We start from the raw sequence: 17,821 nt of genomic DNA, 5'->3' as shown, positions 1-17,821 counted from the left end.
AAAAACAAAAAACCCGTCACTGAAAGACCAGCAAGCAAGTTAGCTTTGAGGATATCAATCCTGTAAGTGCCAGGTCGTGGGTTCGATTCCCCCTCGGAGTGGATTTTCAGGACGAGTGGCCTTCTATCTAGCCTTCCTTCTCTCCTCCCTTTCGGGACGATAAGACCTTGGCAATTTATTACAGTTCCCTCTATCATTTTTTTTTTCCAAAGCTTGGAGTTCGTCTTCAATCGTAGGTATGTAGTAGACCAGGTACCACTGTTGTCTTCACTAATGATTTAATGATACATGCTACACTTAATACAGGATAAGAATGATAAGATCTGCGGTTTCAACAAAATTCCCGCACGAGTGGCGCGAATGTCCTTCGTGGGAATTCCCTTCGTTAAAATTCCCGCGCGAGTGGGAATTTCCCTCACACGTACACGTCATGGAGCTACTGCTGTGATGTCGCCTGTGTTTCAATCCCGATTCCGTTTTCGCTTCGAACTCGTCCTTCAAATTCTTCACCATCCCCGTTTCTTTGGCGTTCGGGTGTTTCCGTTTCTCTTCGACCGACAGGCTTCGCTTCGGGGAAACTCGGCTACTTCGGGTTCCTTCGTTGAGACTCTGCGAGCTCGTTGCTATGGAAACCACGCGGAACCTGGACGCCCCGCCCCCCGCGCTGTGATTGGTTGACACGTCACACGAGTGGACGGGTCTCGCGTTCTGATTGGTCGCGCGCGTTGACCAATGGGCGGGCGCGTTATCACAGTTAGAGCGCGGAGGCAGAGACCCGAGCGTGCCCGAACTCGATCCGATCACACTCGGGAAACTTCGCGATAGATGGTGGTGGTGTTTGAGTTTGTGCGCATGCGCACTGAACGGCGTGGGGTAGGAGTTGGAATAGTTGAATAGGGACTGGGAGAGGGGGCGACTAGGCGGGGGAGGGGAAGGGAGGGAGACGGTGGAAGCGATGTGCTGTATGCTAGGAGAGGAGGTGCATCCTCGTGTTATACAGAGAGCATTGCTAGGGGAACTTTGTATATGAGTATTTCCCTCGTGGGAATTTTCCCCTTCGTTAAAATTCCCGCACGAGTGGCGAGAATTTCCTTCGTGGGAATTCCCCCCTACTCGTGTTATACAGAGAGCATTGCTAGGGGAACTTTGTATATGAGTATTTCCCTCGTGGGAATTTTCCCCTTCGTTAAAATTCCCGCAAGAGTGGCGAGAATTTCCTTCGTGGGAATTCCCCCCTCTATTACTATTCCTGGTGTTATCGCTGTTAGTATCGCACATTGCTCGCCCTGAGAGATCCCCATTACTTCCCCCTTGTCGGGAGGTAACATAGAACGTGCTGTTCCCTTGCCTCGTGCCCTCACTACTCTGTAGAGATTCGAATCTATCCTTACTCTGACTAGATACACCACTACCAGACGCGTAGAACTTCTTACGTAATATCACAGAGCTGATGCAATGGGTAGCCGCTATCTTTCGGTCAGTTTCGTAGCTGCCCCCAGGGTCACCCTTGTGCCCGCCTGGGTCTGTGTTTATTCGATCTGCCCCTAGGTTGACCTCCGGACCTCCACTGGTTGACTTGTCTACTTTTCTACCGCTCATTTCGGCACTTTGGACCTTAGAGCACCTGTTCGGGTCCTTACTACTGCCTCTAAGGTCGGTTTGGTCCTTCTGACAACCCCCTGGGACCTTACTACTGCCCCTAGGGTCAGTTTGGTCTTTTGTACACCCTTCTAGGACCTTATTACCGCTAATTTCGCCCGTCCGGTGCTTAGAACACCCGCCTGGGACCTTACTTCCGCTTACATCGGCCGTCCTATCTTTAGCACAACCCACTGGGACCTTACTTCCGCTGTTAGGATCGGTTCTATCTTTCGCACACCCTCCTGGGGCCGGCGTATACCTGTCTTGAGTACCACCACCTTCTCTTGTATCACTGTTACGCCGAAAGCACGCACAAATGCGCCGTCTAGGGGGACTACTAGGTTTGATGTCGGAACTTATATTAGTACTAATAGGCTTGACTACGGAGCCTTCACTAGTACTTCTTGGCTTAAGGTCTTTAATATCACCTTTAGTGGTACTACTAGGCTTCACGCCTGAAGGAGTCGTACTTTGGTGCTCATTCGTATCTGACCTACTTGTTTTAACGCAAGAATCTAGCGATTCACTACAAGTAGCTATCGATTCACTACAGGTAGCTATCGATTCACTACAAGTAGCTATCGATTCACTACAGGTAGCTATCGATTCACTACAAGTAGCTATCGATTCGTTACAGGGGGGTGAGGTACTACTAGAGATATCATGAGTAGGACAAGAACAAGAGCCTCTCTAATGTCTACTCTCACATCGAGTTTATTTCCAGCCTGGTTATTCAGATCCGTTCGGTCTGGGACGGTTTCAACAAAATTCCCTTCGTTGCTATCTTTCGGTCAGTTTCGTAGCTGCCCCCAGGGTCACCCTTGTGCCCGCCTGGGTCTGTGTTTATTCGATCTGCCCCTAGGTTGATCTCCGGACCTCCACTGGTTGACTTGTCTACTTTTCTACCGCTCATTTCGGTACTTTGGACCTTAGAGCACCTGTTTGGGTCCTTACTACTGCCTCTAAGGTCGGTTTGGTCCTTCTGACAACCCCCTAGGACCTTACTACTGCCCCTAGGGTCAGTTTGGTCTTTTGTACACCCTTCTAGGACCTTATTACCGCTAATTTCGCCCGTACGGGACTTAGAACTCCCGCCTGGGACCTTATTTCCGCTTACATCGGCCGTCCTGTCTTTCGCACACCCTCCTGGGGTCGGCGTATACCTGTCTTGAGTACCACCACCTTCTCTTGTATCACTGTTACGCCGAAAGCACGCACAAATACGCCGTCTAGGGGGACTACTAGGTTTGATGTCGGAACTTATATTATTACTACTAGGCTTGACTACAGAACCTTCACTAGTACTTCTTGGCTTAAGGTCTTTAATATCACCTTTAGTGGTACTACTAGGCTTCACGCCTGAAGGAGTGGTACTTTGGTGCTCATTCGTATCTGACCTGCTTGTTTTAACGCAAGAATCTATCGATTCACTACAAGTAGCTATCGATTCACTACAAGTAGCTATCGATTCACTACAAGTAGCTATCGATTCGCTACAGGGGGGTGAGGTACTACTAGAGATATCATAAGTAGGACAAGAACAAGAAGATAGGGCACCCGATTCCGAGGTGTGCTTTCGGCGAAAACTAGACTGGTTACCTACACCCTGCGTCAGGTTACTTTCCGCTTGCGAACTTAAAGGGACCAAAGATCCTGATGAACTCAAACAATTACAGTGAAATTCTCCCTTGGAGGGGAAATGTCCCCTAGTCCCTTCACTCTCACAATTACTGTCATCTTTCGAGGGGAAATGTTCCCCTTTAGTCCCTTCACAGCTACAGTCTCCCTTGGAGGGGAAATCGGGTGGTGAGACGCTCGAGCGACTGGGAGGTGGGTGGCGCTGAAATTGAGAGACGAAAAGGGTTAAATCTTTTGGATGAAATGTATTTGGGGTGGGGGTAAAAAAAAAGAAAAAGAGAAGAAAAGAGTTTATCTTTTGAGTAGCGTCTGTGGCCGAGTGGGTATCACACTAGGCCTGCACGCAGGAGGTACCGGGTTCAATTCCCGGTAGGGTCGAACTTTTTTCGGCTCTGTGCTTGGAGTTCGGGGTGCACCCAGCCTCGTGAGGACAACTGAGTAGCTACTGTTTGGTAGTAGTTTTGGCCAGATGATTTTTTGATAGTAAAGTTCAGTTTGCAATCTGGAAGTCGGTGTCTTCCTTTCTAAAACAGCTACTTTAATCGAGTAGCGACCAGTGGCGGCACTACCAGAATAAAAACATTGAAATAAGGAGCTTGATTGCAAAGGAAGCACTTGGTGATGTTGTGATACCCAAAAAAGTTGTAAAAAGGCTCTGGTTTAACACAAAATAAATTCACGAAAAAATAAATTAGGTTAACCACAAGATGGCGTGGTAGCGCCTGTACACCATTGGATATCCAAGATGGCTCATTAAAATCCGCCCCGGGCGGGAATCGAACCCGCGGCCTAGCGCTTACAAGGCAGACGCACTACCAACTAAGCTAACTAGGCTGGCCCCAACCATCGAAGATCAAAGGTTGGGAATATGCCATCTTGAAGAGAGGAAATCGGTTTAGTTTTCGAAAGGGCAATTACTCCGTTACACTTACCACTCGTCTCAAACAGGGTGGACACTTCTAGAGCGTCGGGTGACCAAGATTTGGGCCGACTCCCACTCAATGCCAGCTCAGACCCCGGGGTGCCACGATGAGGAGAAAGGTACCCCGTAGGGTCATGGGACGACAAGTACCCACTGGGGTCGTGGGTCGATAGGAATCCCGTTGGGTCATGATGGGGCGATAAATATCCCGTGGGGTCGTCGGGTGATAAGAAACCACTGGGGTCATGATGGGTCGTGAAATATCCCGTAGGGTCATTGGGTGAAAGGTACCCCGTTGGGTCGTGGTGGGGCGAGAGAGAGCGGGAGGGGGGTGGGGTCGCGGCCCCAGTACGATCAAACATGAGCAGATGTGCGGGGTCTTCTGTGGGAGGCAATGAGAGAACATAATTATTAGACACCGCGCAATCGCAAACAGCGAAATATTGGACCAAATTGATACAATAATGAAACCATAAGATTTGGGAGCAAAAAAAAACTCTGATCTGATGGGTCACACTTGTACTTTTGAGGCATTTTTGGGATTCGCGGTTTCCGAATTCCGCGAAAACCGCGAACCGCAAAAATTCGAGTGAGTAGTCGATTGTACTTGAATTTTAACGTAGAAAACGAATATGCAATGAAAACTGGGAGTTCTCATTTAAAAAACCAAAGTTGGAACCCGATTAGCGGACTTTCCAAATGAACCGTAGTGGTTAGTACGGCAGACTTTGAATGTGGAGGTTGGTGGTTCGATTCCATGCAAGTCAAATCATAAAATTTAGCTTAATGCATTAAGCTGGGCACGATATTTGAGACGGGCATATGCTTAACACAACTGAAATTCCTTTTACATGACTGTTCTGCCAGCCTAGTTAGCTTAGTTGGTAGTGCGTCTGCCTTGTAAGCGCTAGGCCGCGGGTTCGATTCCCGCCCGGGGCGGATTTTATCCTGATGGGATAATGTTCGTGCTCGGAACGGCTGGCTTTCTCCTATCCTGTCTTCCTTCTCTCCTCGATTTCGGGACGATAAGACCATAGCAGTTAAAGTTCCCTCTGTCAAACCTCTTAAAAAAAAAAAAAAAAAAAAAAAAAAAAAAAAAAAAAAAAAAAAACAAAAAAACAAAATTTAAAAAAAAAAAAAAAAAAAAAAAAAAAAAAATGACTGTTCTTCTGAAGTAGGTAGGTATGTGAAGTCGAAGAGCAAATCGGAAATTTGTGGTGACATCATTAGGCTGGTATTTGACACGAATCCATTTGGACTAGGGAGGGACTATGGAAGTATGGACTGGACCCAATGAAATCCTCGTATGTAGGGGCCTTAAAACGAGCGAAAAGAGAGAGAAAAAAAGAGAGAGGAGAAATGAGAGAAAAAAAGGGAAATTTTGAGAAGAGAAGAAAAGGGAACAGAGGGAAAAGAGGAGAAGGTTTGAGTTTGAGGAAATAATAATAAAAAAAATGGAGAAAGATAAACGAATAAAAATATACGAGAATTTTTTCCCTCTCTCTCTAGCCGACGACTGAGTGCTAGCACAAAGCTTCCATAAAACATTGGGTACTTAAAAAAAAAGTTTGACAGAGGGAACTGTACCTGCTAAGGTCTTATCGTCCCGAAATCGAAGAGAGAAGGAAGACAGGATAGGAGAAAGTCAGTCGCTCCGAAAACGAACCTTATCCGTTTATTATAAAATCTGCCCCGGGCGGGAATCGAACCCGCGACTTGGCGCTTAGAAGATAGACGTGCTACCAACCAAGCTGACTATATGCTGGTAACTTTCCTTATTAAGGAGCGCGGTAGCGCTCCTCCCCGCCAAGTCAAGAAAGTTTGAACGCTTATAGGTAGGTAAAGAAAGGAAAGTACTAAATACCGGACCAATTTATGTGAACGCCTGGTATCTAACTGAATATGCAATATGCTATGCATTTTGTATAGTACAAATTTCATCTGCTGGAGCCAAGGAGACTGAGGTGGTGAGTCCAACAGGTTCCAACGAATCACGGCAATTAAGCAACGGTTTGTATGGTTCGTAGTTGGATGGGTGACTGTTAGGGCATATTTTGCATTTGGGCACATCGTAGGTACATACAATACATGAGACGTTCTGTACCCAGACGTAACAGGTGAGTTGCTTGATGAGTTTTTGCTCAAATTATCAACTAGATTTAATATTGCCAAAGCTAATCCTGACCAATTTAAGCTGCTGTGGTAAAGAATAAAATTAAAAAGGTGCTTTCCTACTTTGTTTTGTGTAGTGGTCAACATGTTTGCCTGGTAATTAGGAGGGCATTGGTTCAAACCCAGCCAAGGTATGGAAATTTTTTCTCAATACATTTTGAGAATTTGACCACGAGAAAAACAATTGAAAAGCCTACTGCTGGGGTAAAGGGACTCTAGCCCTATTCAAGTATCGTAAATTTGTATTATCACTCAAATGAATTTTAATTGTGTTCAGCATCAATGTTTGTCACAAATATTGTTCACTTTGGCTTGGACCACTGACCTCTATTAGATCTCATATCATACATGCTAACCACTAAATTTGACTAGACTTTTATTTATTGATTGTCTTTTTTATTGAGACCTCAGTGGTGTAATGGTCAAGTCATCCAATTCAAGTCATAAACTTTAGTGTAGTTTATCAATTGGGGAACATCACTTACTTATGTTCTTTTTATTGAGACCTCAGTGGTGTAATGGTCAAGTCATCCAATTCAAGTCATAAACTTTAGTGTAGTTTATCAATAAAATTGGAGAACATCACTTACTTATGTTCAACCCAATCATAATTCCCTAATTATTTGGCTTTCAAAATTTTCATGAATTTGTCGTTCTAAATTTTCTTTGTGATTTCGTTCTACAGGATGGATGGGTGGTGAGACGCTCGAGCGACTGGGAGGTGGGTGGCGCTGAAATTGAGAGACGAAAAGGGTTAAATCTTTTGGATGAAATGTATTTTAGGTGGGGCTAAAAAAAAAGAAAAAGAGAAGAAAAGGGTTAACCTCTCGAGTAGCGTGTGTGGCCGAGTGGGTATCACACTAGGCCTGCACGCAGGAGGTACCGGGTTCGATACCCGGTAGGGTCGAAGTTTTTTCGGCTCTGTGCTTGGAGTTCGGAGTGCACTCAGCCTCGTGAGGACAATCGAGTAGCTACTGTTTGGTAGTAGTTTTGGCCAGATGATTTTTTGATAGTAAAGTTCAGTTTGCAATCTGGAAATCGGTGTCTTCCTTTCTAAAACAGCTACTTTAATCGAGTAGCGACCAGTGGCGGCACTACCAGAATAAAAACATTGAAATAAGGCACTTGATTGCAAAGGAAACACTTGGTGATGTTGTGATACCCAAAACAGTTGTAAAAAGGCTCTGGTTTAACACAAAATAAATTCACGAAAAAATAAAACTTAGATTAACCACAAGATGGCGTGGTAGCGCCTGTAGCGCCTGTACACTATTGGATATCCAAGATGGCTCATTCCCAACCATCGTTCCCGATTTTGAAAATTTGGACCGATTGCAATACTTTCATTACTAGTATAGCTCCGCTATACTGTGGTAATAGAAAGTAAAAATGTTCGGCTCTCATGGGTTAATGGACCTACCCGTGTTAGTGGAAATGGGCTGGCGGGGACGAGGTGGAGATTTCTTATCCATGGAGGTGACAGTGGAGGCTATCTGTTGAGATAGGAGAGAGGGTTGAGGAGGGGCTCCGTCATGAGGATGTGCGTTGGCTTCGAGGGCGTACACGCGACTTTTGACGCCGCCCTCGATTCTGAAAACAAAGCAAACGAAGCAATGAAAGTCTACATAAAAATCTGGTGTGAACATCACACGACTTTCCTTATCCTATTGAATGGTGCTTATTTGGGTGTTCTGTTGCTAAGTTACCGCTCCAATGCAAAACTGTAGAAACAATATCCTATCTCACCTCGTCCGAGCTCATCTCAGCCCGGTACATAAACACACCCAGATTCTATGGTCTCCAAAGCAAAGGGAAACAGGATAGGAGAAAGCCAGCCGTTCCAAGAACAAACCTTATCTGTTTGGGATAAAATCAGCTCCGGGCGAAAATCGAACCCGCGGCCTAGCGCTTACAAGTCAGACGTGCTACCCTCCTAGCTAACGTGTCTGACCTTGCTCTCTTAATTTCGGGAAGAAGGGACCTCCGTTCTTACAGTTCCCTCTATCAACACTCGAAAAAAAAAATAGAAAGATAAATCGTTCTCGGAACGATAAGACCTTAGCAGTTACAGTTCCCTCTGTAAAAACTCTTAAAAAAATAAATAAATAATAATAAATAAAAAAAATAAGACAAATACTTTTAAAATAAATTTCAGAGTGTATTTCTTCCAGAATAAACACAGGAAATAAGGTAGGACAGGGGAAAGAGGCATTTGTAATCCACAAGGGAAAAACGAGGGAATTCTATTTACAAAATCTAGGTAGTTTTTATATAATTTTTTTTATCGTTAACAAATAATATAGATAAAATATAAAAAGCAAAGAGTACACGATATCATTTAGATAGGGTAGAGAAAAGCTTAGAAAATTGGTAAGAAAACATGATAAATCTTATAGGAGGGACAATACATAAAATCATGGGTAAATTTCGTATTGGTAACAGCAATGAAGGAGAATTTAATCAGTGATGGCCGGGGGGTCTCAATCTCAGTTTAAACTCGGTTTAAGTTAAACTCTCGGATTAAGAAAATCTGATTGGTTGATTTCAAAAAATTTCAGCCAATCAGATTGTTTAATCCAAGAGTTTAACTTAAACGGAGTTTTAACTGAGATTGAGACCCCGAGGCCATCAATGGTTTAACAAATTTAGATGAACTTTGAATTTATTTTGGTGAATTTATGCCAGGGACCACAGTTAATTAATAATAAAGTGATGTATAGCTACCAAAGTTTAGGTGAAATACATAATTTCGTGCCTTTGATGTCGTAGTTGTTTATAATCCAGAGAATTAACCACAATCTGATTGCATTAACTAAATGATTAACAAATTTCATTGTAGGTATCGAGCAAGAAATTAACCAATCAATCTTAAGATAAATTAAAGAATTGCTCTATATGACTGGTTAATCAAAAAACACAAGTCCTGAATTTGAATTGATTGGAGTCAAGTAAAAATGTTGTCCCTAACCCTAAGGCTTAGTATAAATCAGGCTTTAGAATAAGAAAATAACCATAGACCACGCAATAGTCAATGAAACAATATTTGTGTCCAATTATACCGTTTAGATTACACGACCTTAGAACGGTCTTAAAAAATCCTCAAAGCAGTGCTAAATTAAATGTTAAAATAATATCAGCCTAACGCACTTCAGGATTTAGGTTCGATCCCCATTATCCGTTCAGATCACACTCCAGTCACAGTATGTTCAATGAACGATCAAATATTTTACATGTGATTAGATGAGTGTTAGATACTGTGACTTGAACGACAGATGTGAATACTCTCATTTAACGGTTAAACTTTCTTGACTTGGCAGGGCGGAGCGCTACCGCAAGGCTTAGTATAAATCAGGCTTTAGAATAAGAAAATAACCATAGACCACGCAATAGTCAATGAAACAATATTTGTGTCCAATTATACCATTTAGATTACACGACCTTAGAACGGTCTCAAAAAATCCTCAAAGCAGTGCTAAATTAAAAATAATATCAGCCTAACGCACTTCAGGAATTAGGTTCGATCCCCATTATCCGTTCAGATCACATCGCATAGAACTGAAAAGTCCCTTTACTCCAGCAGTAGGCTACTACTATTATTGTGGTCAAATTCTCAAATTATATTGAGGTTAAAATTTCATACCCAAGCTGGGATTGAACCCACGCCCTCTTGGTTACCAGTCGAGCGTCTACATGCTTGTACTGAGTCGGTGTTTCCCGCGGGTTCAATACCCACCCAGGGAGAACTTTATCCTCAGGTTTTCGGAACGGCTGGCTTTCTCCTATCCTGTCTTCCTTCTCTCTTCGATTTCGGGACGATAAGACCTTAGCAGCCACAGTTGACTGTATCACACCTCTTAACCCATGAGAGCCAAGGCCTACATTAAAGTCACACCAAACTTGACCAAACCCTTCTCTCTTTTTCACTAATATCTCAGTCGCTCCACGTCAGAGTGCATCGATTTGTCTATTAGTTAGAAAACAGGCTTTCTCCTATCCTGTGTTCCTTCTCTCTTCGATTTCGGGACGATAAGACCATAGCAGTTACAGTTCCCTCTGTCAAACCTCTTAACCCATGAGAGCCAAGGCCTACATTAAAGTCACACCAAACTTGACCAAACCTTTCTCTCTTTTTCGCTAATATCTCAGTCGCTTCACGTCAGAGTGCATCGATTTGTCTATTAGTTAGAAAACAAAATTTCCTACTATTTTTAATATTATTTGACATATTTTCTCAGTACCGGTTCGGAGTTACAGGCGGTTAAATTTTAGCAAGATCGAACGAAAAGAACTAGGTACCTAACCTCTTCTGGGCTTTCAAGATAGCAACGAGTGTCCATGATAAAGTAAGTCTAATAATAATAAAAAAAAAAAAAAACTAGGACAAACCGTTCTTGAGATATTTTGTATACCACCTTTTCCCATTTAAACCTGTAGTACACACGTACATACATACATACATACATACGTACACCACAGTACGTTCAATGAACGATCAAATATTTTACATGTGATTAGATGAGAGTGAGTATACTGTGACTTGAACGACAGATGTGAATACTCTCATTTAACGGTCAAACTTTCTTGACTTGGCAGGGCGGAGCGCTACCGCGCTCCTTAATCATCAGTAAGAATATTTTAAGCCAGCGGTTCCCAAACTTTTTCTACGCGGTCCCATTTTTGCAATTGTGAACACTTCGCGGCCCCTTTACTATATTTTATGTGATTTTCCCGGGGGCCGCGGACCCCAGCTCCTTAATCATCAGTAAGAATATTTTAAGCCAGCGGTTCCCAAACTTTTTCTACGCGGTCCCATTTTTGCAATTGTGAACACTTCGCAGCCCCTTTACTATTATATTTCATGTGATTTTCCCGGGGGCCGCGGACCCCACTTTGGGAATCTCTGCCATCCTAGTTAGCTTGGAGGGTAGCCTGCCTTTTAAGCGCTGGGTCACGAGTTCGATTCTCACCCATGGCGAACTTTAATACTAGACCGGAGCATGACCTGAGCTATAGTAAGAATCAGCTTTTAGAATCAAAGAAAGAAAAAACAACCATAGTTCGATTCTCACCCATGGCGAACTTTAATACTAGACCGGAGCATGACCTGAGCTATAGTAAGAATCAGCTTTTAGAATCAAAGAAACAAATCAACCATTCTAGAATCACCTTTTAGAATCAAAGAAAGAAAAAACAACCACTCTCCCTCTTACATCGTATTGTAAATAGGCGGCGCGTTTGCCGTAGTTAGCCGCGGTTCCCCCTCCCCCTCTCTCCCTCGTGCCGCATCTACTACCAGTAGCGGCAAAACCGCCCCTGCGCCCTTCTCTCTAACGCTAATATCGTCAATATACTTCATAAATGAGTCCACAACGTTGCCCCTGCGATTGTCCTGAACGCCATCCGCAATACACGGTTCGTTGCCCCTGCGACTTTCGTTGGTGCCCCTACGAGATTCACTAACGCTATCCGCAATACACTGTTCGTTGCCCCTTCGATTTTCGTTGTCCGATTTCTGCTCAAACTTGCCGACGATTTTCTTCACGGATTTCTTGTGCTCTGTGGCGGGAGATTTCGTTTGCGCATGCGCCTGTTTGTGTACGCATTTGCGCACTACAGGTAGTGTGTGAGGTGGATGTGTAGCTGTGAGATCGTGGGTTCGAGACTCGTTACCGGCAGGATTTTCAAGTCGAGAGTTGACTCTGTTGGGATTTTCGTTGACTCTGTTAAAACCCCTGGGTACCAGTGTGTGAGGTGGATGTGTAGCTGTGAGATCGTGGGTTCGAGACTCGTTACCGGCAGGATTTTCAAGTCGAGAGTTGACTCTGTTGGGGTTTTCGGTGACTCTGTTAAAACCCCTTGGTACCGTACTTCCTGGGGTGAAATTCCTCTCACCTTGCGTCTCAAATACATTATCATCTTGAGACCGAACCGTATCACAGGTGTCAGCCTTCAATCCTCCCACCTCTCTAATGTCTACTCTCACATCGAGTTTATTTCCAGCCTGGTTATTCAGATCCGTTCGGTCTGGGACGGTTTCAACAAAATTCCCGAATGATTTAAAATCAAGACTAGAGCCCGTTCTCCCTTTATTCCTTTAAGTCACCCATCCATTTATTGGCCTTGCTCGGTTTTAGCGTCATCAATGTCAAGCTAAGACATTGATGACGCTAAAACCGGCCTTGCTCGGCGTAGCTTAACACAGACGACGCTAAAAACGGTCTTAAAATAACGACTGAAGTGTTATCTAAAACATTCTCGCTTTGAGTTTATAGGTCGTCGCGACAAATTTAATTTCGAGATCAGAGCTCATTTGTGTGAGAAAATGTGAAAAAAATCCCCAAAAAGCAGTTTTTTTTTTTGTTTTTTTGGCTTTATGGTTTTCTTAACAAAAACTTTCTCGCTTTGAGTTTATAGGTCGTCGCGACAAATTTCGAGATCAGAGCTCATTTGTGTGAGAAAATGTGAAAAAAATCCCCAAGAAAACAGTTTTTTTGGCTTTATGGTTTTCTGGACCAAATTTGCACCACCATTTTCGTGTTCCTGGTAAAAAAAAAAGACCTTTAATTTGATATAGGTACATATAGGTTCAAGTTTCTGCGAGTGCCCCCCACTCGATGTCCCCCGTGTCGAAACGGCAACGTTGCATTTCAGATTGGTTTCCGATTTGGAACGCTGTAACTTCTCTCGATTCTTCATTGCGTCTAAAATACCCTGTGGATAGGAAGAAATTAGATTTAGATTTACGTATGGACACCATTAAGCAGGAAAGAACCATCCAAACATATATACAATTTTTAATCGTCCAAAAGATTTTTACTACTTTCCTTGTCCTATAGGAAGGAAAGTAATGTAATCGGGTCAAATTTTCGATGGTCAGATTTTAGTGCCAAAACACCAAATTACCTGTATTTGTGGCAGGTGAAAAAAAATATTTATATATATATATATTTTTTTCTTTATTCTGCCATCATCATTCGGCTACAGCTGAAGCCGCTACAACAAAAACAACCTGTTTCTGATCCTTTTTTGTGTGTCCTAAATTAAATTGCCTAAAATACTCTAGAAGGAAAAAGGTTTTGAAATATCTATATCAGCAATAGACTGGGTTGAACCCCTACCTGATAGGTTTCCAGCTGGGTTATAAAGTTAGCGTTGGGTTTAATACAATTCCGCTTCTGTCTGACATGGGCCATAGCCCGGGTTAGGTCCCAGTTGTACGCTTTCATTGCATAGGCTATCACCACACTGGCTGAACGAGATATGCCCATCTTACAGTGTACCAGTACCTTGGAGCCTTGGTTCCTGGAAATAGGGATGAAAATAAATAAATGATGAATAAAATAAAATACAAATTTGGAATTTTTTTAGAGGTTTGATAGAGGGAACTGTACCTCCTAAGACTAAAGTCTTATCGTCTCGAAAACGAAGAGAGAAGGAAGACAGGATAGGAAAAAAAAGCCGTTCCGGGAACGAACCTTATCTGTTTTCGATGAAATCCGCAATAGCGTGGGAATCGAACCCACGACCTAACGCTTACAAGGCAGACGCGCTGCCAACCAAGATAACTAGGCTGGCTGATCCGGGGTAAACTTCATCCTAAACATATAAGGTTCGTTCTCGGAACGGCTGACTTTCTCCTATCCTGTCTTCCTTCTCTCTGCGATTTCGGGGCGACAAGACCTTAGTAGTTACAGTTCCCTCTATTAACAAACCTCTATTTGTGGTTATTGAAGCAAAATAATAATAATAAGCTGGGCCCGTCCCTCCGGGAATTTTTCAGCCCGTAGTTTATTCGATCGTGGTTAAAGAAAATCAGTACCTATGTACCTACCTAATTTGTTTAATATTCGGTTTTCTACGATTGATTTGATTTTTGATTTTACTTTCATGTAATGATTTAAATTCAAGACTAGAGCCCGTTCTCCCTTTATTCCTTTAAGTCACCCATCCATTTATTGGCCTTGCTCGGTTTTAGCGTCATCAATGTCAAGCTAAGACATTGATGACGCTAAAACCGGTCTTAAATTAACGACTGAAGTGTTTTCTAAAACTTTCTCACTTTGATCAGAGCATCAGACAAGATCAGAGCTCATTTGTGTGAGAAAAGGTGAAAAAAATCCCCCAAAAACCATTTTTTCTGGTTTTCGGCTTTTTGGTTCTCTGGACATAATTTGCACCACCACTTTCGTGTTCCTGGTAAAAAGACCTTTAATTTGATATATAGGTCGACCAGGTTTAGATAAGTCCTTCTATGGAGACAGACAGACAGACGACACCGAAGCGAATACAATAGCCCGTCCCTTATACCTTTTTATTACTATCGTAATAATAAAGGAAGGACGGGCTAAAAATCGATTACCTAACCTATTTTTAGAATTCAGAATTAGACTTTTAGACTTGAGTCCTCCATCAAGATTCAGAAGTGGGATTCGAACACAAAACTCTTCCACTTACTTGGTGCTGGTGATATACTTGTACGTGTTATCCCAATGACCTAATGGTCATAATTCCCACTTTTCAAAACAACATAGGGCCAGCTTAGTTAGCTTAGTTGGTAGTGCGTCTACCTTGTAAGCGCTAGTACTAACTAATCAAATTATCTACTTGCCAGCCTGGTTAGCTTAGTTGGTAGTGCGTCTGCCTTGTATGCGCGGGTTCGATTTCCGCCCGGGGCGGATTTTATCCTGATGGGATAATGTTCGTTCTCGGAACGGCTGGCTTTTTCCTATCCTGTCTTCCTTCTCTCTTCGATTTCGGGACGATAAGACCATAGCAGTTACAGTTCCCTCTGTCAAACCTCTTAGAAAAAAAAGGGATTCGAACCTTGTACGTGTTATCCCAATGACCTAATGGTCATAATTCCCACTTTTCAAAACAACATAGGGATTCGAACCCGAGACTTTCCACTTACTTGGCGCTGGTGATGTATTTGTACGTGTTATCCCAATGTTTCAGCAGATCTGTCTTGTCATCATCATACACTCGAATATTACAATAGTCAAATATTCCGGGGAAGAAGTTGTCAATTTCTCGCGTAACGTTGAGTATATGACACACCCTGTAAATAGAATAGGAATAAATAGAATTAAAAAATAGAATAGAATTAGATAATAGAATATGCTCAAGTGAGTCCAAATGTATCAGCCAATATATCAATGGACTCATGCAGCTTAAGTTTCCTCAAGTGAAAAGAACAAGCTGGGTCCGTCCCTCCGGGAATTTTTTAGCCCGTAGTTTATTCGATCGTGATTAGAGAAAATCAGTACCTATGTACCTACCTAATTTGTTTAATATTCAGTTTACTATCATTCTTGATTTGATTTTTTGATTTTACTTTCATGTAATGATTTAAAATCAAGACTAGAGCCCGTTCTCCCTTTATTTCCAATATAATGTCTAAGTCACCCATCCATTTATTGACCTTGCTCAGCGGAGACTAGAGCCCGTTCTCCCTTTATTCCCAATATAAGGTTTAAGTCACCCATCCATTTATTGGCCTTACTCGGCGTAGCTTTACATAGGTAACGCTAAAACCGGTCTTAAATGATCGACTGAAGTGTTATCTAAAACTTTCTCGCTTTGAGTTCATAGGTCATTTGTTCAGAGCTCATTTGTGTGAGAAAATGTGAAAAAAATATAGGTCGATATATAGGTCGACTAGGTTTGGATAAGTCCTTCTATGGGCACAGACCGACCGACCGACAGACAGACCGACTGACAGACACCGAAGCGAATACAATAGTCCGTCCCTTATACCTTTTTTTATTACTATCGTAATAATAAAGGAAGGACGGACTAAAAATCGGCCGCAGCTTTCTTTTTCATTCCTTTACTCTCACAGCTTTTTCTGAATGGTTGAAAATATATCCTAAATAAAACCACAACACTTTCAGCATTCGTCTGGAAGTTCAGACCCAAAATTGAAATTTCAAATTTTGAACCTGAGGCTATTTCAGGGCCGATCTTTGAAATATCAATTTTAGATCCAAATTTCAAGATGAATCACAAAAGTGACCTATTAAAAACATACCAATACCTACTTTTTTTGGAAACAAATTTATTGGTGGAAAAGAGTCAACATGGTTCAATGTGTATACTTAGGGTAAACTTCATCCTAAACATATAAGGTTCGTTCTCGGAACGGCTGACTTTCTCCTATCCTGTCTTCCTTCTCTCTGCGATTTCGGGGCGACAAGACCTTAGTAGTTACAGTTCCCTCTATTAACAAACCTCTTTTTGTGGTTATTGAAGAAAATAATAATAATAATAAGCTGAGCCCGTCCCTCCGGGAATTTTTTAGTCCGTAGTTTATTCGATCGTGGTTAAAGAAAACCAGTACCTATGTACCTACCTAATTTGTTTAATATTCAGTTTTCTACTTTGACATCAGGGGATCCCAAAACGGATATTTCCAACCATTTCCCGATTTTGAAAATTTGGACCGATCGCAATACTTTCATTACTAGTCTAGCTCCGCTATACTGTGGTAATAGAAAGTAAAAATGTTCGTCTCTTATGGGTTAATGGACCTACCCGTGGTGTTAGTGGAGATGGGCTGGCGGGGACGAGGTGGAGATTTCTTATCCATGGAGGTGACAGTGGAGGCTATCTGTTGAGATAGGAGAGAAGGTTGAGGAGGGGCTCCGTCATGAGGATGTGCGTTGGCTTCGAGGGCGTACACGCGACTTTTGACGCCGCCCTCGATTCTGAAAACAAAGCAATGAAAGTCTACTTAAAAATCTGGTGTGAACATCACACGACTTTCCTTATCCTAATGAATGATGCTTATTATTTGGGTGTTCTTGTTCTTATACCCTAAAATTTTATATCTCTAACCGTTTAGTCTGTATAGCTGAAAACCGCCAAAAAGCGGTCAAAATACCGCCAACCGCAGCACCTATCTCGAAGAGAAAAAGAACACAAAAAAAAATCGGGGTGGGATTTTATGTAAAGTAGGTTTTCTAAATTGGGAAAAGCAGAAGAGTTAAAGCTCGCGGTGGGTGAGGGTCAGCGAGCTCGCAGAGTGGTAGGGGTAGCCTGGCCCCGGGGGAGGGGGAGGAGAGAGGGAGAAGAAGGATAGGGATGGTGGGGCCGGGAGGTAGGGGGACGGGAGGGAATGGGGGCCGGGGATTCTACATGTTACAGTTACAAGCGTACGGCACACCATTGCCTGACCGAAAGTCACACAGGGTCTTGTTCCACGATGTGGACACGCTGAACATGCGTCTCGGGTGCTTGCACTCATAAAGACGTCCGAAAGGACATTATACAACAATAGATTACGGAACTCTAACTGATAAAACAGTAAAAGGAAAAAAAAAAAAAAAAAAAAAAAAAAAAAACTGGTGAAGTGGGTGGGACGGGAAACCACCACTTCACCCAGTTTTTTTACATCAAAAGCGTTTACGCCTGTTCCCTACGTTGAGTTTTGCAAACCAACTCTATCCA

The 17,821-nt window shown here is 42.8% G+C and overlaps 2 protein-coding genes across 2 annotated transcripts in view; both read right to left on the bottom strand.

The window, feature by feature from the left end:
- Nucleotides 1–297: 297 nt before the first annotated feature.
- Nucleotides 298–11,474, bottom strand: LOC103509929. Its single transcript, XM_026824110.1, has 7 exons — nucleotides 11,443–11,474; nucleotides 7,794–7,963; nucleotides 4,212–4,583; nucleotides 3,421–3,481; nucleotides 2,423–3,038; nucleotides 1,239–2,331; nucleotides 298–1,112 (listed from the first exon to the last, which is right to left on the bottom strand). Exons 1-7 carry the CDS (start codon nucleotides 11,472–11,474, stop codon nucleotides 298–300), a joined length of 3,159 nt encoding a protein of 1,052 aa, XP_026679911.1.
- The window catches only part of LOC103509928, a 74,332-nt gene continuing 67,668 nt past the window's right edge, over nucleotides 11,158–17,821 (bottom strand). The window contains exons 9-17 of the mRNA XM_026824109.1: nucleotides 17,510–17,613; nucleotides 16,903–17,079; nucleotides 15,285–15,533; nucleotides 13,492–13,675; nucleotides 12,952–13,084; nucleotides 12,548–12,581; nucleotides 12,227–12,441; nucleotides 11,540–12,103; nucleotides 11,158–11,396 (exon numbers count right to left, since the gene is read on the bottom strand). Coding sequence (XP_026679910.1) covers nucleotides 11,580–12,103; nucleotides 12,227–12,441; nucleotides 12,548–12,581; nucleotides 12,952–13,084; nucleotides 13,492–13,675; nucleotides 15,285–15,533; nucleotides 16,903–17,079; nucleotides 17,510–17,613 — 1,620 coding nt within the window. The 3' untranslated portion in view covers nucleotides 11,158–11,396; nucleotides 11,540–11,579. The remainder of the gene's footprint in view (nucleotides 11,397–11,539; nucleotides 12,104–12,226; nucleotides 12,442–12,547; nucleotides 12,582–12,951; nucleotides 13,085–13,491; nucleotides 13,676–15,284; nucleotides 15,534–16,902; nucleotides 17,080–17,509; nucleotides 17,614–17,821) is intronic.

The sequence above is a fragment of the Diaphorina citri genome, unplaced genomic scaffold (genome assembly GCF_000475195.1).
Source record: "Diaphorina citri unplaced genomic scaffold, Diaci psyllid genome assembly version 1.1 scaffold543, whole genome shotgun sequence".
In the NCBI taxonomy this organism is placed as follows: domain Eukaryota; kingdom Metazoa; phylum Arthropoda; class Insecta; order Hemiptera; family Psyllidae; genus Diaphorina; species Diaphorina citri.
This window is presented reverse-complemented; position numbering and strand designations above follow the sequence as displayed.